At 38.5% G+C, this 23,636-nt stretch overlaps 1 protein-coding gene and 1 pseudogene across 1 annotated transcript in view; one reads left to right on the forward strand and one right to left on the reverse strand.

Annotated features, from left to right (window-relative positions):
* Positions 1 to 2,834, forward strand: part of LOC100733486 (zinc finger protein 160-like) — a 64,175-nt gene extending 61,341 nt beyond the window's left edge. Inside the window, 2 exon segments of the mRNA XM_013147820.3 lie at positions 633 to 1,877; positions 1,880 to 2,834. Coding sequence (XP_013003274.2) covers positions 633 to 1,877; positions 1,880 to 1,956 — 1,322 coding nt within the window. The 3' untranslated portion in view covers positions 1,957 to 2,834.
* Positions 2,835 to 14,847: 12,013 nt separating this feature from the next.
* LOC134476679 (denticleless protein homolog) lies at positions 14,848 to 23,590 on the reverse strand (annotated as a pseudogene).
* Between the last annotated feature and the right edge of the window lie 46 nt (positions 23,591 to 23,636).

The raw sequence follows: 23,636 nt of genomic DNA on the forward strand, positions 1-23,636 counted from the left end.
TCCATCTTCTGTCTTTTGAAATACTATTTTCTGTGCTTTTTGTATTTATCGGAACTTGTTATATTATGTGCTTTTTGAACATGTTGTCTTGAATTGCAGACCAAGAATGAAATCCTGTTTCTCTTATTTATAGTCTCTGTAAATTAGGGTTAGAAACAAATGTTTGGACATGCTGTCCTAAATTCAATACTATTGATAGCTTCCCTCAAGGTGTTTTACAAAGTAGTGCTTTAAGCTAAGAATCATAGCTATTTTATTGTGAAGTTCCTTCCTTTGATAACATTGATCAGCCTTCTTTCCTTATGAGGATACTTTTTATGTTTTATTTACCTCCATCTTCTATTAAAAATAACATAAACTAATATTCTTAAGCCAAAAACATTTATTTCTTACCAATCTTGGGGTGATAATTGAACTGTCAAGATATTCATTGAATTATTTTATGTAGTATGAGGATTTTGACCAAAGATTATTTCAACATAACTTAATGAACAAAATTCACAGGGTTTCTGCAGTGACTTTGAATAACAAAGTAATTATAATGATTTCTTTTGGTGAAATAGCATGTGTCTCAGTAACAGAATTGATTATCTGTAATTCATCAGGACCCAATGATTTCTTATATTTCATAGATATGTCTCCTAAATTTGTCATCAAGGAATTTCCACCACAAAAGAACAGTGATGCAGGAGAAATATTCCAGACAGTAATGTTGGAAAGACATGAGAATCATGACACCAAAGACTTGTGCTTTAAAGAAATTCAGACAAATACACCTGATGTTGAGTGTCACTGGAGAGATGATAAAAGACTTGACACAGGATTCTGTGCAATTCATAAGAAAAATCTCACAGATAGACGAGATGAACATGGTAGAAGGGATCTAAGGCAGAAGCATATTACAAATTGGCTTGGAGTAAACTTTCAATCACATCTGCCTGAACTGCAGGAATTTGGTAGAGAAAAGAATGTTAATCAGTGGAATTACACTGAGCAGTCTATCAAAAATGATTCCTCAGTTTCATTACACCAAAGAAATCCTTCTAGTGTCAAAACAGACACTTCTCATAAATATGAAAATGATTTTATTGATTCGTTATTGTTCACAGAAGAACTAGGGATGCCCATTAGTGCAAAACCTTGTAAATCTTTTGACCAAGACTCACACTTTACTATCCATCAGCTAGTCCATTCTGGAAAGAAACAATTTGTATGTGATATATGTGGCAAAGTCTTCAATTAAAAACCAAACCTTAGAAATCATTGGAGAACACATGCTGGAGAAAAACCTTACAAATGTAATGATTGTGGAAAAGTCTTCAATCATATTTGTCGACTTTCACGACATCGGCGAAGTCACACTGGAGAGAAACCTTATAAATGTAATGAATGTGGCAGATTGTTCAGTCAAAGTTCAAACTTTACACGTCATCAGAAAATTCATACTGGAGTAAAAACAAACAAGTGTAATCAGTGTGGCAAGGTATTTAGTGCGAAGTCATACTTAGCAAATCATCAGAGAATCCATACTGGAGAGAAACCTTACAAATGTAATGAGTGTGGTAAAGTTTTCCGTACTAATTCACATCTTACAAAACATCTCAGCATTCATACCGGAGAAAAACCTTACAAATGTAGTGAGTGTGGTAAAGTTTTCCGTACTAATTCACATCTTACAAAACATCTCAGCATTCATACTGGGGAAAAGCCTTACAAATGTAATGAGTGCAGTAAAATTTTCCGTACTAATTCACATCTTACGAAACATCTCAGCATTCATACTAGAGAGAAACCTTACAAATGTAATGAATGTGAAAAGGCCTTTAAATGTAAATCATACCTTGCCTGTCATCAAAGAAGACATACTAGAAAGAAACCTTAGAATGTGGCAAAATATTCAGTCTATATTCATCTCTAGCACATCATCAGAAACTTCATTCTGCAAGGAGACCTTAGTAATGTAATGCGTGTATTAAAATTTTTAGTCAAATTTGACCTTATGCACCAGAGCACTAATGGGGTAAGACATTTTATAAATTCATGCCTCAAAAGCTTTGCCCTCAGTTGTCACCAAAGAATTCATACTGCAAAGAATTCATCCTTACAAATGTAATGCAGTTGTAAATTAACAAAATTCAGTGTTCTCCATGTCATAGAATGTATATAAAGAAAAGGTCATTCTGTATCCGGCATGAAAGTTGTATCTTGCATACTTCAGAATACTGTAATCCCAAGTTAAACAGTTATCATCATGATATTCATCAAAGATGCAAGGACGTTTGTAAATGGCCAGATACTTTCAGGTTGTAAAATGCACTATTATTTGAGATTTTTTTTTGAAAGACAACCTATATTTGAATTTCAGTCTGAACTTTGAAATGTGTTCATGTACTTTTCTTACAAGCTTTTTTCATGGTGGTTTCTAAAAAGGCATCAATAAAATGAAAGGCCTTACCTCACGAAGTAAGAATACTCCTGTCCATTTCCATTTAGAATCAGGATACTGCCTTTTATTAAACATTGTTCACCTTAACAGTAATTTCACTTGATGTTCTACTATATGTCTGTAATCCCAGCTTGGTAGAGTTAAGCAGCAGGAGCACATTTGGTGGCAGCAAGCAACTAGTGAGTCCCTATGAAACTAAAACGGGACTGAGGATGTAGTTCAGCAGTAAAGCATTTCTGTTGCATGTGTCCTGTGTTTAATCCCAATACAAATATATGTATGTATATGGAAGGGAGTGATTTACGATACCAGTTATCTGCTGTTCCATGAATTTTCCAGAAAGAAACTGAGTGTACAAAACATGACCCAGACAATTTCAGCTTGGCAATTAATTGAGTTTATGAGGTCTGATTTACAGGGGAGAGGACAACTTGCATGGTGCAGCATCCCTGAAATTTCTAATCACCTTTGCTAAGCTACTGAATTTATAAGGCTGTATGGTAATCAGCCAAAAAAAATAATCAAGAGAAAAGGACTTGGGATTAGTTTGTGTACCCTATCAACGCCATCCTTCTAGGGACTGTTTTTATGTTGCAGTCCAGCATGCAGCATCACCACCTGGGGAGGGCCCACAAGACGGCTAAATGGTATCAATGTCTTTACCATTTATACCCCCAGGGAATGCTCCTGTCCTCTGTTTACACACACATCCCATAAGTTTTTTTTACCCGTGAGTGTCAATACCCAGATTCTTCAGTGGCAGGTCTGGATGAAGAACCACGAAGTGAATTGCGGGCATCAGCGAACAAGTGAGGAGGCCATATTATATGGGGCAGGTTGGAAAAATACAAATAGAATAAAAGGGGCTTTTCTGCTTTAATGCCAATTAGACCAAAAAATAAACCAGACTCCACAACTTGCCAGGACAGATGTGCCACAGTGGGCTTCTCATGACCTCTTCCTGCCATGTTGTACAAGCTCATTGCCCCTTCCTTGATATCTGGGGACAGAAGTCAGCACCTGTGCACTATGCACCAGAACTCATAGAGTGTCCTGCAAATGGCTAAAGTGTTGCTTCTCCTATCTGACATCCAACTTTGTGGCCTGACTTGATTCCTGTACCAGTTTAGGTGTGAACTCCAGTTTGAGCTCATGGTGACATAGGACCACCACCACATCCACTTTCCTGGTCATGTACTACCCCAGAACTGGTACTTTAATGTTTTACCCCAGTACTGTTTCTTCTACTCTTACTTGGCTTGGATCTCAGCCACTGCTGCAGCAGCAGCAAGCAGGGTTTACCCATGACCTTGTGATCTTACACAGTACATCTTTTACATCATATTGCACATTACCAAATGGCAATGTTTTGGTCAATATACACTTGTCTTTAGGCTCTTCTCAGGACATCTGTATTTAGAGGGGGGTTTGTACACAATAATAATAGTAACTACCACTCTCCTCCAGGTATATGGCCATCCCACACATACGCTGGTCTGACAGCTCAGCCTCACCTAACTATCACACATAGCAGGGGCCATGCAGTGTTAGCCACCACAATTTCAGGGGTTACCATGTGTGATTAGATGACATCTAGTCCATTAGATGTCTTCAGAGCATCCCTTCACTCACACAGCAAAATCATTAAGGTTATGTGCAACTCTACAAGTTGAAGGGTAGCTACACCAAGATTTTCCCTGGGTAGATTACTTCAGTTGCTTTATCACTCAATAGGTCCATGTGATACTTGCTACAGCTATTTGATAATCCAAATCAGCTTTCAGAAATTGAAGATTTCCTAGGATGCATCTTTAGGGCATCCTTGAACCTAGGGAGAAGACGACTTAAGAAAATGTGCAAATGCATACCGTATGAAAGAGGATGACCACCCTGAGGCTTTCCCCACTGATGGTTTTTACTGCCTCATCTTTGTATCTATTGGGTCGCTGTTTTAGCAGCAGATAATCCATGAATTTCCAGAAAATATGTAAAAGAAGTGTCTGTCTGCCTCTCAGTTGAGTGGGTGCTAATGTCCCCCAAATGCCTCAGACATGTCTAGCTTGGCTAAATCAAATCACTGGGAGTTACTTACACTGCTGTGGATGACTATGGCCGTAGCACTACAAAAATTGCCAAGCCTACTTTCCTGTAGATATGTGGGTGAACCAATGGCAAAGCGTGCAAGGTAGCTAACATCAAGAACCTCTCAGCACTGACACCACGCGGCCTCAAAGGTGATTCCAGGTCAGCTCCGTGGACTGGTCCCACCCCCAGTATGCCAGTATGAGGAGCTGCACAGTAGCAACCAGACCTGGGCGCAAGCCCCGCCCCGGCCCCGCCCACCACTGGTGTCCCCTCCTCCCTGTCCGTGCTTCTGGGCTACCTGTCCAGTTGCCTGCAAACCCGGAAGTGCATTCTGCAGAGCGAAGATCACAGCTTTACGCGTGGGTTTACCTCTCTGTACCACTTGGAGAAGGGTGGCTACCCCACGGATTCCCCCAGTCAGATGACAACCTCAGTTGCATGCCTTGTCATCAGTATATGGGCCATGCAGTATCTGCTACATATTTTCTGTAATCCAATACAGCCTTTCAGAAACTGCAGTATACTTTCTGGTTCAGTAAAGTATCTTTGTGGCATCTTTGTACCCACGAAGTAGGCTCCAGAAAGCGTGCCAACCCATACCACATGGAGAAAGATGCACACGCTGAGGTTTCCCCCACAGATGCGGTTTCCTGCCTGATTTTGTATCAGTTCGGTCATTGTCCAGTCACCCGATGAGCCATGAATTTCCTAGAGAGATGTACAGCAAGTGTCCAACACCCTGTCACGAGTCAAAATAGGTGATTAAATAATTTATTAGGGGTCATCTTGGTTACTGAGCTGTGGCTGACTTGCGGGCTTCAGTATTAAAACATTTGCCAAATCTCTAATATAGCTGTGTGAGGTGAACAAAGGGCAGGACCTATCAGGTAACTAAACAGTGTTCCACGAAAAGAAAAGACGGAGTTACTTTGGTTAAGGTTTGGAGCACTGCTCTCCCTAATCTGCGTAATGTGTTCAATTCACTCTTCACATTAAAACCATTATGGGATGTAAGTACGGAATGTTCTACAAATTGTGAGATACAGCAGACCAAGATCCTAAGGGACTGGGATTTTAAACTGAAGTGGTTTGGGATGGGTTGTGTGGTAGAAGCAATGCAGGAGAAATAGTGGTTATCTTTCCATTAAATGGCCATAACTCATATAGCACTATGGGTAAAAAATTAGTTCTATTTTTGGAATTGGAGAACACCTCCTAGAGAAGACTGTTTAATCAAAAGAACTACAACTGCAGCCCACCTGTTCCAAACACAAAGCCTCTAATAATATTTATCAAAACCAATATGTAAACAGCCAAAATTATATCTGACAAGTCCTTTCATTAAACCCATTTCATTTATTATTTATTGCCTTTGGTATTGGGAATTGACCTCAGAACCTTGCGTTTGCCATGCAGGTGCTTGTGTCATTAAGCTATATCCCAGTCTGCTAAACCCATTATATTTAAAAGTAATATCTCATTCAAAAAACCACATCCTCTGACAAGGGATTGCACTTAAGTTTGTGAGTACTTGTGATATGTCACCTGGGACCTCTATAATAGTACACACAAAGCCACACCAAGGAGAAGCCACCAGGGTGCATGTGGAGGACAACACTGTGTGAAACCAGAACCAGGCAACTTACTAATAAAAGCCTCTTTCACGGTGAGGGACAGAATAGACAGAATCTTCCAGGGACATCCAGACAGGTATTGATCGTCTACAACCATCTTCACCTAGAGAAAGCATGCAAGCCATACCCATGTGTTGTTATCAGGGTTTTTAAGGGAAACAATTTAATACAGGATACATAATTTATAGAATTATCTTATAATAGTCACACAAAGAATCAAATACAGAAAGTTCAGGGAATCTGCCCATGCACGAAAGACTCCAAAGAATCCAGATGAGGGCCTGGATCCCACAGCCATGTCTTGTATGAGTCCTGCTGCAGACCTACAGCCCATGAAAATGACTCATGCAAGTCTGTTTCATGGATCTGTGCAAGAAAGGCCCAAAGGTCAGCAGTGGAAGTCAGAAAATCTGTGCCAGTGGGATACAAGATCTGTGCCAGTACACTAAGGGACCTGCACTAGAGCTAGGAAGCAATGCTCAAAGAAGAGACCAGAGCTCCCCTGAAAAGCACCTCAGCCATCCTCAATGAGAATGAGGTCCTGAGCTCTTCCAATGATTAGATCAGCCAAGTTCGGGTCAGGAAAGGAGCTTGACGAGCTTTTCTCCGAGATTGAGCAGCACACATCTAACTCTCCAGAACCAGGAAGCAATGCTCAAGTAAAGACCAGAGCTCCCCCAAAGTGAAATGCAGATTCTCAGGGATAACAAAGTTCCAAGCTCTTCTGGTGATGAGAACAAGCAAGTTCATATCAGGAAAGAAGCTTGACAAGTCCCTGCAGGAGAACCAACAGCAACAGCAGAACCACCAACACTACTTCTTCCTCTCTAGGTCTCCTTTTAATGTTGCTGGCAACAATCCTCAGGTGGGCCATCCACATCCAGCACCATGGTGATTCAGTCAGCTGAGTGTTACAAGTTGCCCACCAGGCATCAATCCACCACACCTCGTTACTCCATGATATTTATCCTATTTCTTTTTGTCCCTGAGTCATCTGGAGATTCTGTGAAACTGCTTCTTCAGAGGCTGACATTTTTTATTTAAGACACAGTGGATCCTCTTCTGGCATCAAATCACAGCAGAACTTCCACAAAGGCAACAACTATTCAGTTCCCTGTCATTTTCTCTGAGAAAAAGAGAAAAGAGAATGGAGATACAATTTGAGTTCTATCTGTGGAAACAGGCCTTGAGATAAGAGAAGTTAAATGGATTTCCAAACTCTCGAACTGTTTCATGCCATAGAAATGAAGAATTGCTCCACTCTGCAGTCCACAAAGATGACCTCCAAATGGCGCAAATGGAGAGGAGTGAAAAGAATGATGAGAATGCTGTGCTTCCGGGAGATTAGAGAGGCTGTTTCCATTGTGCTCCACTCTGTCCATCCTGATGGGCATCATGCCCATTTTAACTCGTTGGCACTCATGTATTAAGGTTGCATTAAGTACTCCCCAAGCCGAGGAAGGGGAACCTGCCACAGTATTAACACCATTTAGTCTACCTCCTTACTTCTTCAACTCCCACCCTTATATGTCATTGTGGATCCCACAGAGCTTCAAAAACTGCTTCCCTGTTTCACTGATGGGAAAAGCACTGCTGGCCTCCATCAGTGCTTTTCCCATCTAAGGTGTTCCGTTTTCCCTGTGGAAGATAAAGGATAGTTCCATGGACTGTCCATATGAAATCGCCCATATGCACCTGCAGGGGGCCCCAGTGTTTCTCTGTGCTCAACATCTGACCTAGTACCTTTTAAAAATATTTTATTCAAACAGGATGGTCTCACTTTTATTCTATGTTCCCCTTGAACCCACCGTGTAGCCCAGGATGATCTCAAACCCATGGTGATCTTCCTGCCTCAGTCTCTTGAATGTTGGGAATTTAGGCCTGCATCCCCAAACCCACCCTAATAACTTTTAATGAAAATTTTATGTAGCTATCTTTTTACCTGTGATGGTACCACTGTGAATTGAAAAATAAGGCCTTGAGTCAAAAATCAACTTCTATAGTACAGTACACCTAACATGATTGATATACAATGAATGCAGGTCACTTCTTTTTTTTAAATTTTATTTAAAAGGAAAAAGAAAAAACAAAACAAAACAAAGCGGTGCAAGAGTACTAGTAATACAGAACGACAAAAAAAAAAAAAAGTAAGAAATCACCAGTTAATAGATTACACATTATCATCTTAGAGATAGTTGCTCAAGTCACAGTATCAAAGTATACAAAGTGAACATTCAAACAGTGAGACTGCCAACAGTTGTGTTCAATGATCCAACCAAAAACATTAATATGGTCAGCTATTTAACACCCATAAACACAATTGTAGTTGTATCCTTTAAAGCATTTTTCCCCCTCTCTTTTTTTTACAACAAAATTTACACATTTTGGGTTTTATTACTTACTCCTTAGTTCTTATTACATTTTTGGAAGAGAATAAAGTCAAATATGGCAAAACAAAGCTGTCAGTCAAAACCAAGGATAGACATAGTACTTGATGTAAGAACAGAGTACAAGGTTATCAACAATGGTTACCATAATGCTTCTTGCTTCCTTAAAAAGAATTGTCTATCTCATTAGGTATTATAAAGTTGAACAAAACAGCAGAGAACAAGACCAATAAAACTTAAGCATGGTAAACATTACAGGAGTTCCAAAGGAGATAATAGTCAAACCAGAATGGGCATCTTAGTGAATCTTATTGCCTTCAAAGTAGTTGCCTATACCCTCAAACTTGATACTATCATACAGAATGAAACAGAGTCTAATCAGTCAAAACAAGATAGTGGGAGTATTACAGGACTTCAAAACAAGTTAATAGGAAATCAAAAAAAGTTACTATAATATCTCCTGCTAATTTTTTAAAATTTTCCCCTTAATTAAAAAAACCATAAAAAAACTAAATAATTTTTTTAGTGAATAAAGGAGATATTGACATAAAAGAGGACATAACAACATAACAATACAGGTCAAAGCATGACTGTTTCAGCAACCTAGTGCTTCACCACCAAATAACCCGATTTAGTAGTAGTTACCATAGTGTCTATCTTTTTCCTTGAAATATTTGAATGTAACTTCATATACTATAGCTTCAAATATTTCCATATCAAGAAGCCCAGAATAAAGCCTTTCCAATTAATAAGTGAAAACTTTATAAGGCTTCAAGGCCACATAATGGGGAATCATGATTACCACATACTTTTATATATTTGAATCATTACTTACATTAGGGAAACTATTCGGTATTCACACATGTGAGATTGATTAAATAAATGAGTATGGTCTTATGACTATGGTCTCAAGCTGTGCCCATTTATTCATAAATATCTCAATGTGATCCTTCTTTATAGCTGAGTAGTACTCCATTGTATAGAAATACCACAGCTTTTTTTTCCATCCCTCAGTTTATGGACACTTGGGTTATTTCCAAGATCTGGCGATTACAAATTGTGCTGCTATAACCATAGGTGCACATAAATCACTGTGGTATGATGCTTTCAGTTCTTTTGGGAATATGCCTAGAAGTGGAATAGCTGGAATAAATGGGATTTCCAATCCCAACTTTTTGAGAAATCTCCAGACAGACCTCCACAAAAGCTGTACCAGTCTACACTCCCACCAACAGTGCAGGAGAGTTCCTTTTTCCCCACAGCCTCTCCAGCATTTGTTTTTGGTTTTCTTGATCCTGGCCATTCTTTCAGGAATGAGATGGTATCTCGGTGTGGTTTTAATTTGCATTTCTCTAATGACCAATGGTGATGAGCATTTTTTCATGTATTTATTTGCCATTTGCATTTCTTCATCTGAGAAGTGCGTATTCATCTCAGATGCCCATTTGTGGATTGGATCTTTGAATTTTGGAGGTCTGAGTTTTTTTTAATTCTTTGTATGTTTTAGACAAGAGTCCCTTGTCTGAGGGAGAGTTTACTAAAATCTTTTCCCAGTTTGTGGGTTTTCTTTTCACTATGCTGGAGATTTCTTTTGACATGCAGAAACTTTTTAATAAGAAGTGGTCCCAGTTATTGATTCTGGGAAGTATTTCCCGTGCGGTTTGAGTCCTGTTCATGAATTCTCTACCTACCCCTATGTCTCCAAAGTTTCTACCCAATTTGTCTTCCAATAGATTTAGTGTTTCTGTTTTAATATGCAGATCTTTGACCCATTTAGATTTTAATTTAGTACATGGTGATAGATATGGGTCTAGCTTTAGTTTTGGGCAAATGGAGAGCCAGTTTTTCCAGCACCATTTATTAAAGAGACTGTTGTTCTTCCAATGAACCTGCTTGGCTCCTTTATCAAAGATAAGGTGGTTGAGTGTGTTGGTAGTTGTGGTTGTATCTTCTAATCTGTTCCATTGATCTTCGGCTCTGTTTTGATTCCAATACCATGTTGATTTTACTACTGTTGCTTTGTAGTATAACTTCAAGTCAGGGATTGTGATGCCTCCTGTTTTGTCTTTGCTGCTTAGAATTGCCTTTGCGATTCTAGATCTCTTCTGGTTCCAGATGAAATTTAGGAGTGATTTCTCTAGATCTATATGTTGATGGTATTTCTATTGGGATTGCATTGAATCTCTATAACAGTTTTGGGAGAATGGCATCTTCACAATGTTTGTTCTTCCTATCCATGAGCAAGGGATTTCTTTCCATTTTCTGAGATCATCTTCAATTTCCTTTTTCAGTGTATTATAATTTTCACTGTATAAGTCTTTCACTTCTTTCGTAAGAGTAACTCCTAAATATTTCATTTTTTTGCTTGCTCATGTGAAGAGTGTGGTTTCTCTTATTTACCTCTCTGTGATTTTGTTGTTAGTGTATAGGAATGCTATTGATTTCTGAGTATTGATTTTGTATCCCGCTACATCACTGAATTTATTTATTATATCTAAGAAGCTTTCAATGGAGTTTAGGGGGTCTTCTATGTAGAGTATCATGTCATCTGCAAACAATGATAATTTAACTTCTTCTTTTCCTATCTTTACCCCTTTTATTTCTCTCTCTTGCCTAATTGCTCTGGCTAATATGACCAGTACTATATTAAATAGGAGTGGGGTAGAGGACATCCTTGTCTTGTGCCTCATTTTAAAGTAAAGGCTTTCAGTTTTTGGCCATCTAGTATGATGCTTGCTGTTGGTTTGTCATAGATGGCCTTTATTATATTGAGGTAAAGACCATCTATTCCAATTTTATGTAAAGTTCTTATAATGAATGAATGTTGGACCTTATTGAAGGCTTTTTCTGCATCTATAGAAATGATCATGTGATTCTTACTTTTGGCTTTATTGATATGGTGAATTACATTTATTGATTTACGTATGTTGAACCATCTTGCATTCCTGGGATGAATCCCACTTGGTCATGTTGTATAATCTTCTTGATGATTTGCTGCATCCTATTTGCCAATATTTTATTGAGGATTTTTGCATCTGTGTTCATTAGGGAGATCGGTCTATAGTTCCCTTTTTTAGTTGGGTCTTTCTCAGGTTTTGGTACTAGAGTAATATTTGCTTCCAGGAATGACTTAGGAAGGATTGCTCCCCTTTCAATTTCATTAAATAGTTCGAGGAGTGTCGGCATTAGGTGTTCTTTGTATTTCTTGTAGAATTCTGCAGTGAATCCATCTGTGCTTGGGCTCTTCTTTGTAGGTAAGGACTTAATTACATTTTCAATTTCATTAACAGAGATTGGGTTATTCAACAGTTTTACATCCTCTTGATCTAGCTTTGGTACTTCATATGTTTTTAAGAATCTGTCTATTTCTTCTGTGTTATCAAACCTTTGAGAGTAGAGGTTTTCAAAAAAGGTGTTGATGATCTTCTGTATTTCTATTGGGTCTGTAATGATTAGACCTTTTTCATTTCTTATTGCATGAATTTGACTTTTTTCTTCCCTTTTTAAAATAAGGATGGCTAGGGGCTTATCGATTTTATTTATTCTTTCGAAGAACCAACTCTTTGATTCATTGATTCTTTGGATTGTTTTCTTAGTCTCTGTTGCATTGATTTCTGCTGTGATATTTATGCATTCCTCTCTTCTTTTGGCTTTGGGCTTGACTTGCTCTTCTTTTTCTAGGTGTTTGAGCTGTGGCATTAAGTTATTTATTTGTATTCATTCTGTTTTCCTGATGTGGGAACTCAGTGCAATAAATTTTCCTCTGAGGACGGCTTTCATTGCATCCCACAAATTCCGGTAAGTTGTATCTGCATTTTCATTTTGTTTTAGGTATTGTTTAATTTCTTCTTTAATTTCTTCTGTGACCCACTGATTACTCAAGAGTGTGTTATTCAGTTTCCATGTGCTTGTGGGATTTTTGCAGTATCTTTTATCATTAATTTCTAATTTCAGAGTGCTATGATCTGATAACATGCAAGGGATGATTTCAACTCTTTTGCATTTGTTTAAATATGTTCTGTGAGCTAATATGTGTTCTATTTTAGAGAATGATCCATGTACTGCTGATAAGAATGTGTATTCTGATGTTCTTGGGTGGAACATTCTGTATATGTCTATCAAATCCATTTGTTCACAGGTGTAATTCAGTTCTGTTATTTCTTTGCTCATTTTCTCTCTGGTTGATCTGTCCCTTGGTGTCAATGGCGTAGTAAGGTCTCCTGTTACAATTGTGTTACTGATAATTTGAGTTTCATTTCTGTTAATAGTTGTTTTATATAACTGGGTGCTCTGGAGTTTGGTGCATATATATTTAAGATAGTTATCTCTTCCTCTTGGAGTTTTCCCCTAACGAGTATGTAGTGACCTTCTTTGTCCTTTATGGTCATTTTTGGTTTAAAGTTCATGTTGTCAGCAAACAGAATGACTACTCCTGCTTTTTTTTTTGGATTCCTGCTGCATGACGTATTTTTTATCCATCTTTTGACTTTGTCTGTGAGTATCCTTCCGGGTTAGATGGGTTTCCTATAAACAGCATATGGTTGGACTTTGTTTCTTGATCCATTCTGCTAGTCTGTTTCTTTTGATTGGTGCATTGAGACCATTTACATTAATGGTTATTACTGTTAAATGCTGGTTTATTGTTGACATGTTATCTCTCTGCTGTTGCATCTTTATCTTTTTGTTCAGTTTAATTATCTGCTTTGCTTAGCGGTTTTTTTCCTTTGTGTATCTGAACTGTCTTTCAATATTTTTTGCAGGGTTGGTTTGGTGTTCATGAAGTTCTTCAGCTGTTCTTTGTCATGAAAGTATCGTATTTCACCATCAAGTTTGAATGATAGTTTTGCGGGATACATCAGTCTAGGTTGGAAATCATTTTGCTTTAGGATCTAGATTACTTCACTCCATGCTCTTCTTGACTTTATTGTTTGTGCTGAGAAGTCTTCTGTGATTCTGATAGGTTTTCCTTTATAAGTGACCTGTATTTTCTCTCTGACAGCTTTCAGTAATCTATTCTTGCATTGGATTTCTGGGATGGTGATATGTCTGGGTGTAGTTTTATTTTGGTTATGGCTATTTGGAGTTCTTATTTGCTTCCCTGATCCTGATGTCGGTTTCTGATCTCATGCTTGGGAAATTTTCAGCTATTACTTCTCTAAATATCCTCTTGACATCCTTTATGTTGTCTCCTTCTTTTTCATTAATCCCTATCATTCTTATGTTATTTTTCTTTGCATCGTCTTACAGTTGTTGAATTGTTGTTTCCTGATTCCTTGTTATTTTTAAAAGTTATTTCCTTTCCTGTTCACTAGCTGCAGTCCTGCCTTCAAGGTCTGAAATTCTGTCTTCACTTTCATTGAGGCAGTTTTTACAACTTGCAGTGGAGTTTTTTATTTCCTGTATATCTCTGTGCATCTGCATTATGTATTCTGTTTGTTTCTTATATTGCTCATCTAGGGATTCTATCTTTTTGTTTAGTTCCTCCAATTTTTAAACTGTGTTTTCTTTAGATATATTCAGAATCTCTTTCATTTCTTTTATCATGTCTTCTTTTACCTTGATTTCAAGTTTGAATTCCTTTAAAGCTTCCTGGAGTTGATTGTTAATTTCAGTAGCTATTATGTCCGATATTTGAGGTGAATGGCATATATTTTCTTCTATATACATCGCTCCTAGGGTTTCTTGAGATGGGCTGGAGGTTTGAGGTTGTAATTTGGTCTTTTGTTTTGTCATTTCCTATGTTTCTGTGTTTCAAGTGTTATTTGAAAGCTTCCTCAGGGTCTTTTGGAAATCCCCTTCTATGTTCGCAGCTCTTGAGACTCTGCCACCCAGTTACCCCAAGCCACTGGGCCTGTAGAACCAATGGCCCTCTTCTGCCTGTTTAGAACTCCATAGTTCCAGATAAGCTGGGCTTCAGGGACACTGTGCACCCACCTCTTGTTGGAAGCTCCTCAGTTTTCCAAGTGCAGCTGGGATGGGGAGGCGGATGTAGATGCCTCAAACCCACGTATTCACTTCACTGCACCCAGAAGCCTGGAGGGTCCTGACCAGTCTGGACTTTGGGCAGAGTGTACTGAGCACTTACTGCAGGCTGCGGAGCCTCTGGAACCTGTGATGCTCCCCTGCCTGCTGAGATATCCACAGTCCTCCAGATACACGGGGAGGCAGATGCAGGCACCCAAGAGCCACCCCAGCCCTTCCTCTGCACACCGATGGTGAGGTGCAGGAGTCCCAAATAGGCTGGGCTCCAGGGATAGTGTGCGCCTGCCTACTTGCTGGAAACTCCACAGTTCTCCAAGCGCAGCCATAATGGGGAGGCGGATGTAGATGCCTCAAACCCACTTATCTGCTTCGCAGGTCACTTCTTCGGAGACCCTCCTTATATGCCATTAATACATGGAAAAAATTGATCATTTATAATTTGTTTCACCATTAAGGTAAATGTGAACTTGGTAAGTAATTGCATAAATGTACTTAAGGAATCATATAATTCTGTCGAGTGTTTGGGTTAACAGAAATTCTTCTACGAAAGTATGTACCAATTTTCCTCATGGAGCTGGGAGGAATGGTGAACAGGCCTGGTGACGTCTTTCCATTGTGTCTCCCAGGATTGGGTGTCTGGTATGATGGGCTTCTTGGAGCTGTCAGCCTTTCATTTGGCTATCTGGCCAACAACCAGGTTTTACTCTCTGCGGAGCTGTTCTCTTTCCCCACTAGCTCAGTGCCTTCTTCACATGGTCCCAATGGAAGAGGCAGCATTGCACAGCTTTCTGAAGCATAAAGACTAACCTGACAGAGAGGTTCTGAGAGTATGTGGTATTTCCTTCGGTCTTGCTTGGTTTGGATTGACCCAGTCTTTACAAAGGTTTTGCTGGTTACCAAGTAGGCAACCCTGATCCAAGTGAAGTTCTTTTGACTTGGTCAACAAGCTCAGTCACACAGTTATAACTCTTCACACATTTTTGTTTCATACTCTCCAGACAGATTGAATCTGCTCACTTCTTAATTCTATTTCTAGACTCAGAGCCACAGTCTGCTGTGGATGACTTCTGGCTCACAGGATTAAGGGCTTTTTTGCACACATCATCCTGGTCTCAGAAACAGGTGGACTGATGAGTGGTGAAGAAGATATTTGGTTCACCCATTTTCTATGTAGCATCTTGAATGATGAGAGTGACTTGGGAAAGATAGACTGAGAAAGAGGAGATTGTGCTTCATTTGCAGAAGCAAATGAAGATGGGAGAGCAAGCCTTGGCAGGAAGGGTTTTAATGGAGAATGTGGGAGTATCTAAAGAAGGAGGTCTCCAGCACGGTTCACAGGCTGTGCGTGATGGGGAGGCAATGGCCAGGCTGGGAAGCTCTTTAGCTTGGTAGCTTTGGCAGGCGTGCTCTGGGTGCTTGTTATGCTACTACACAATCTCTTGAGTCTTTCTCCTTTTAGCAGGCCCAACCTACCATGGAATGATTATCTCTCATCATTCTTTTAAACCTCTACTCAAGCACCAGATTTTTAATATGTTGTCATCAGAGCAGGTAGCAATCTTTGTGAAGTGAGATGGACACCAGTACACAGACATGACTGATCTGATGGAAAATGACCCAAGAGCACTGTAGGTGGACACCAGGGTGCAGAAATCTTCCAGATGTAGCCATCTTTATGGCTTGAGCTACTGAGTAGAAAGTGGTCAACTGGACTGAGACTTGATTTTACATGAAATTTAGAGTTCCAAAGACAGCCACTGGAGAGGTCTTTAACTGAATCATATTCAACTTGTAGATGTTGTCATCTATGCACTTAGCAAGTAAAGTGGAGTCAGTAGAATCAAAAAGCAGACTGCAGTATCCAAGTGATGCTACCTGGGTTCAAGAAAGCCTTGGATGCTCTGGGTTCTTATCCATAAGCAATATAATTCTTATGTAAGTCCTCCCATATTTTAATGATCCTACCCATAGCTCCTCCTGAGGCTAATATATTATTATGTTGAAAGAACCACAGTAAAATTTTGCTGGAAATCTACAAAAGAAGTGAGTTCTTCTTGAGATTTGAAAGGGTAATGGTCTGAGGTATGATGAGCCCCACTGGTTTGATTCACTTGCCTGTAAAACCCATTTTTTTGGTTGCATCTGGCATCTCTTACCATAATGTTGCCGTCTCTTCTACCTGTGCTGAACATCGCTTTCTCAGACTTGGAAAAGGCAACCAGCTTGAGGCTGCACTCACACCCTTGCATATTCTAGTCAGCTCACCAGCTTTTATGTCCCAAAATTTAGCTGCTTGATTCCCTGCTGCTGTAACGAGTTTAAGATCACCAGGGACCCAGCCCACTGGAAGACAGATTCCAGTGAGACTTCCACTCTTTGAAGCACTTCTTTCTGCAAGTCTGTGATTTCGTATTGTACAACCTACGACAGCCTGTTCATTGGCAGCTGCTAATATATGCTCCATACTGGGAGCAGAAGAGAAAGAGCATACAAAAGGAGAAACTGAGACTCATGTTTCTCCAGAAGAAGTGTGCTCATCTTGCGAGGTGCACTGATAACCAGTTAGAAGGGACTATAGAGGACAATGTGAAGACCAGCCATTTCTAAGACCACCAAGCTGGGACTACACCAAATTAAGAGCATCTGGGCCAAGCAAACAAGCTCAGCTGAGCAAAAAGCTGTGAAAATGCCCTGTGCAGTCAGCAGAGATTTATTAACTTGTGCCCCAATACCATGACCCATTATTGCCTTCAGTTATCACCACTGCATTTCATGATATTCCTGAAAAGACATTTCTTGAAATAAAAAAAGATTCTAATAGAAATGAGTAAGTGTTAAGAAAATAAAAGATAAAGCATTTCATAATGAAACCCACAAGAAAGCAAATCCTGTGGGGAAATTCTGATTCTAAATGACTGCATTACTGAAAAAGTATAAAATGTACAGGAACTTGGTGGGATGGCGGCCAATGTGTGATCAGTTCTGGTTCACAGGATATGTAGGAGAAGGAATCATAACTGAGATAAATGTTTATGAATTTGCAATCTCACCTACGATAAGACACAATTATCACTCTACCAGTGTACTTACAGTATAGTCTTTCAAAACTTTTTTTCCCACTTGCTAATTATGAAAACTAGTTACATATTTCTAGTTAGAAATCTTTTATGAAACACAAAGTCTTTAGGAAAGATATCTATTTTCCTGACCCCTTGAACCAAAATACTAGCAGAAAATGGGAAACACAAGTCTAACATGAGGGACTGTCAAAAAAAGCACCAATGCTTCACAAGATTCTTTTCTTCTCTGGTAAGTTCTCAGAACTCAGATGTAGTGCTTTCTCAAACTTTAGGCCACTTGTCTACAACATCATTTAATATGTAAGAATATACTGAGTCAGGCCAGTGCCTTGGGATAAATTTTCGTAGAGTTCTAAAGGAAAGGTCAAATGTTATGCTAACAATTTACATGAAAATCATCTGAGTCATATGTTCTAGTGAATTCCAAAGAGTTTGGCAACATGGGTGACATGCAATTTTGTAAGACCATCTACTTTTCATATATTAATTACTTTAGAGGTGAGAAGCTAAACTATACAAGCAAAGGTCCAGTTTACACCAGCTTCCATGTGAAAGAAAGACAGTATTTAATATTGAATGAGTAGATTCCACCATTTTTTTGGACAGAGTTTTGCTATGTCACCTATTTCCCTACACTGGATTTGAACTCAGTATCCTCCTGCCTTCGTGTGTAAGCATGCTAAGATTCTACCATTTTTAATGAACTATCGAACTAGTTACGGAACCAGTGAATTTTATACAAATCTAAGTTATTTATATTATAAAATTGAAGAATAAATTTGAAGACTAAAAGAAATTCAGGAACATGCTTTATTGGAAATAAATAATTTTAAAAGAGCTTTTGGTGAATATAATAAGTCCAATGTGCTTATATACGTAAGCAGAGCATGGAAATCTGTTTAAAACAGGTGGCTTTGTGGATTTATAGTTAGAAGAAATTACTTATCTACTTTTCTCTTGTTGCTAGAACAAAATACCTGACACCCAAAATGAAGGAAGTAAAAGTTTATTCCACTCACTGTTTGTGGAGGTTTTAGTTCATAATCAGTTGGCTCTTAGGCAGGGTGGCATGGCACCAGAGCAACATTTCAAGGCAGCAGCCAGCAAAATCAGCCACGAAAAAATGGGGGAAAACAAGCTTCTTCTCCATTATATTGTAAGCTGACTACGCCTGCCTCCAGGGCGGGTGTAGCACTCACACTACCTCTGTGCTCTCCTCTTACACAGGCTGAGGATATTTACAAAGTAGGGATGCTGGCTTCTGCTGAGTCTTTTGGTTAAATTTCTAAATTTCTCAAGTTGACACAATGTATCAGCCATAACATCCGGTCCACAGGAAATTTGTTAGTTAGCCTTTTTTTTTTAAGTTGTTGTAAGGGTAGCCTGATGTTAGAAAGGAATTTTCAACTTTTAAGTTGTTGTAAGGGTAGCCTGAGGTTAGAAAGGAATTTTCAACTCACTTAGCAGTTTAGTTGGGAATTCCACTCCCTAAATGAGTACCAAATAGAAATTCAGGATATTAAAATGCTATTGAAATTATAGCCAGTAGGAGTGACTGGTATTAGTACAGAGTGTCATAGGAAGAAGACAGGGCTGATCCCAGTGATCACATGCTCCGAGATACCTTGAAAACAATGAAAGAACATGACAGATGGCTCCAACATCTGCTTAGTAATGCAAATGAGACTAATTTAAAATAAACTGGAATTCGTGAATAATCAGAAGAGAAAATGGCATTTAAAAACCTGTTGACAAAAATAATAACTCTTTAGGGAAGCAATAAGCATACCGATCTATGAGGTACTTACAACTCAAGAATATGTTTCAAACACCATCTGTGAATAGTAGGTGAGTCTACATATGTTGATTTATATGAGTTCCTTATTCTCTACTGCTTGTGCATCCCTGTTATGCCAATATCACAATATTTTAAATATTATGTGCAGTGTCATTTAAAGTTAGATAGTATGGCGTGTCCAGCTTTCTTCATTTTGATCAAAATTTGCTATTTAGAGTCTTCTTTGGTTCCATATACATTTTAAGATTATTTTGTCCAGAACTTAAAAGAATTTCATTGGAGTTTTAATTGGAATAGTATAGCACCTGTAGGCTTTTTTCCGTATTATGTATATTTTAGCATTGTTAATTCTTCTAACTCATCAAGCCAGAATACCTTTCCATCTTTTTGTTTCATCTCACATAATATACTTTTGTTTTTTTTAAAGAGGATTTCACTATGCGGTTCAGGTTGTCCTTGAACTTACTATGTAGCTCAGGTGGGCCTCAAACTATCAGCAGTTCTCCTGCCTCAGCCTCCTTGTGCTTCTCCTGTTGCTTTTAAGGTATCTCTGAATTACTGCTCACCAACATCAGGCCTGTCTTGTACTTCTGACACTCTTCCCTGACGTGGTCAATTTTGCCACCCATATTTTTAATAGAAACTTTAATCTCCTGTATATTTTTGGTACCTTTTCATGAACATTAATCCATTGTTAAGCTGGTGACTTATGTTTGCTATTATTGCATTTAGCTCAGCTAACTTCTCTAAACTCACTGATGACTTTGTTTACCAAATTATTTTATAAAATGACATAAGTCCAAGGTTATTAATGAAATTTAAAAACTGCCAACTCTGTTCAACATCAATACACACTTATCTTTACAGGCAAACATATATGTAGGTAGATTTAAGTACTTTTATCAGTATTCATTACATTTTCTTGGCTGACTCATTGATGGATTTGTATCATTTTATATACACAAGTTTCTATTCAAATGCCTAGGTCCGGTCAATTTAAAAGGCACAATTAGCACTAAAGTGTACCTCCCTAAACAGAGAATTTCATCATTGCCTCTGTAGTGGGGCTCAAACAGTGCTTCAAGTCATGAAAAACAGCACTCAAATTGGGTAATACTGAAATTTTCTGACTGCCTATGGTCACATTATTAGCAGTTCAGGGGCACTGGTGCCTGTGGAAAGTAGGTTTACCATAGCTGGTTTTGACCACTTAAAGTTTATAATCATCATGTTTATAATCACTTCTGACATCCACTTTGGGGAGCTTCCAATCAGTATTTCTTCCAGTATAATCTTCCTTTCCTCAGTCTGGAACATCCACAATGCATATGACACCCTGCTTTATCTGGTTTTGCAAGACTGCCAGGTCTCTTCACTTTAATGATTTTTATTTTTAACACAGATTTCATAATTTAAATTGCTATGTGTTCAAGTTTGCTGGTTATTCTTCTGTCTGCTCAAATCTGATTATTCTGCTAGTGAATTTTTATTTCAATTATTGTACTTGTGCAGGTAGAATTTCTACTTGATGTCTTTTTACACTTATGTTCTCTATTATTTCAACCTTATCCATATACTAACTTTAACTTTTAGCATGTATTTCATTAGTTCTCTGCACATTTAAAAATAGTTTTAAAAAGTTGGTTGGTTGGTGATAAAAGATATTCAGTATTGGAAGAAATTCCAGGCCTGATCTCTTTTCATTGGTTGCCTTAAGAATTTTATGAGCCAGTGCTGACTTGTTGAAATCCATTGCTGGGAGAAGTAAGAAGAAAATGTTCAAACAGAAGGGGAACAAGAGAAGCGAGATGGGAAGGAAAGGAATAAGCATTAAAAGTCCAAAATATGGGAAGGAAAAAATTAGAAACAAAGTGTTATAAGTGGATAGGAGAAGGAAGACTGCAGAGAAGGTAGGAGAATGGGTAATAATAGAATTAAGATATATGATGTATGTGATCATTATGCATGTCAAAAATGTACCAATAAAATTAACTTTTAAAAAAGAATTTTTGAACATATTCATATGTTACAGAGTTTTTTAAAACATATATAAGCATGAAAAACTTAAAAATTACAAGTTCCACTTTTTTGCTTTTATCCTTACTGATGTCTAAACCTAGAGCCTTGTGCATGGAGGACAAGTGCTATAACTTGAAGATATATCCCAACCCCTTTTAATTTTTCATTTTGAGACCAAGTCTTGTTAAGAAGCCCATGATGGGCTACAACTTACAATCTTTCTGCCTCAGCCTCTCAAGTTATAATTAATGAATACCAACTTAATGAAAAAAATTGTTCAACTCGTGCAAATTTAACGTGCTCCCACTATCCAACTCTCCACAAGCATTTTAAACCAACTTAAAAGTTAGGGAGACAGCAGGCATGGTGGAATACCCCTGCAGTCCCAGAACTTGGGAAGCTGAGGCAAGAGGATCACTGCAAGTTCAAGACCAGCCTGGGCTACAAAGTGTGCTCAAGGCTAGCCTGAACTGAACTGTATGGTGAGACTCAATCTCAAAAAGTTAAAAAAAAAAGTTAGAGAGACAATCCACACTAGATCACCATGACTTCTGACCCATCTCTATGCCTGAGTTTTCCACAATAACCTTTATGTTCAACAGTTCATTGTAGTCTTCAGGGAGCACAAGAAATCTGTTAAGCTCACTGTTTCAGATGTTGGTAGCAATTTGTCTATTTTAAGGCCAGCAATGAATTTCAATGAATGGTGAAAAATGTTTCCTTTGCTTTTCTGCTGCCCATCATTATCTCACCCAGGCTATCTTCACTTCTATATTCACTTCCATTATGCTTTTGTCCCCCTGTCAGACGCTGAGGTGGACACAGTAGTCTTCATTTTCCATCATCTCTAAATATTCTTCCCCAATTAATGCATATTAAGTCTAATTGCAGTGACCTCAACACAATACTATGATCTCTCTGGCTTCTCATTCAAAATTTCAGACCTCATATACGAGGTGGCACCCACTTTTGTGTCCCCTTTCGTATCCCCAAATTTACCTCTTTCTGGGTCCTTCATACAACTCTCTTATCTTCCCCATTTCATTTGGTTACCTGAAGCTATTACTTCTCACTGTCCCCATTATCTTCTTATCTAACACCCACACAAGGCTTGTATTCACCTTCCAAACCTCTGCATCTATTATCTACCACTAATTACTGCCAGGGAAGCCTTAAGCCCCAAATCAACGGTAATATAATTGAGTATTTTTAAAAAATTATCTTTGAACCATTTGCAGGACTCTGGTAGAAGACTGTCAGTTTCCTTTAATTATGTCCAAATCCCACCTCCCTGTATTCTTATATATTTGGTCACTTAACACCCCCCCCCCAAATCATTCGATTATCACTACCAGACAACCAGAGACAACCACTGTTTCAGGGGCATTGAATTATTCAGAGTAAATCAGGCCAGAGTTCCCAGGAACCCTAGTGGCTTCCCTCCTGCTTGTTTTCTATGTGCTGCTGCAACCCTCCTGTCAAACTCTAGGAGCCCAATGAACATTTGACTTCTCAGTTGACACGAAAACCCTCACAAGAGAATAGATAGTAAGCCCAGGTGAAATCTGCAAGAACCAAAGCACTGATTTTTTTCATCAGATTCTATATGATTGCTTACATGATCATAATCTGTATCTCAACATAAAGTCACGTAGATAACTTTGGTACGCCTTGGAGACTGATAGAGAGGCTACATTGTCTTAAGGATTTTAAAATTGTTTATTTCAGCAATTGAATATTTTCACGCTGGTACTTTGATTTCTGAGGCAGTGAGAGATTCTTATATCTTATAATATGTGTGTCTTTCTAATTAGGCTTCCCATCACTGCTTAAGTCTCATCACTCTTTCTGGAAGAATTCTAAGGCCACATCCCTAAATGTGGAGACGAAACAAAACAAAAGCTGCATTTCACCCATCGGACACAGGGCAGGTCTTACGTGCACACAAAATGCGAGCAGGAGAGAAAGGTAAAAGATCGATCTGACTATTGTGAGGATCCTGATAGATCATTCTAAGGAAGATAGTTGAGGGTGATTTATAAATCTCTGTTTTATGAAATTTTCTTTCAGAGGATATAAAATCTACCAAATCACTCTGGATTTCACATTTTTATGGACAATGAAAGAAATATATAAATGAAAACAAAGCCCTCTAGATACAAGTGCTACACGGGATATAACGTTCCACATACCAAGTGATATTCT

This window comes from Cavia porcellus, unplaced genomic scaffold, assembly GCF_034190915.1.
Source record: "Cavia porcellus strain 051 isolate PalLab524CR breed Dunkin Hartley unplaced genomic scaffold, mCavPor4.1 scaffold_7, whole genome shotgun sequence".
NCBI classification, from domain to species: Eukaryota; Metazoa; Chordata; class Mammalia; order Rodentia; family Caviidae; genus Cavia; species Cavia porcellus.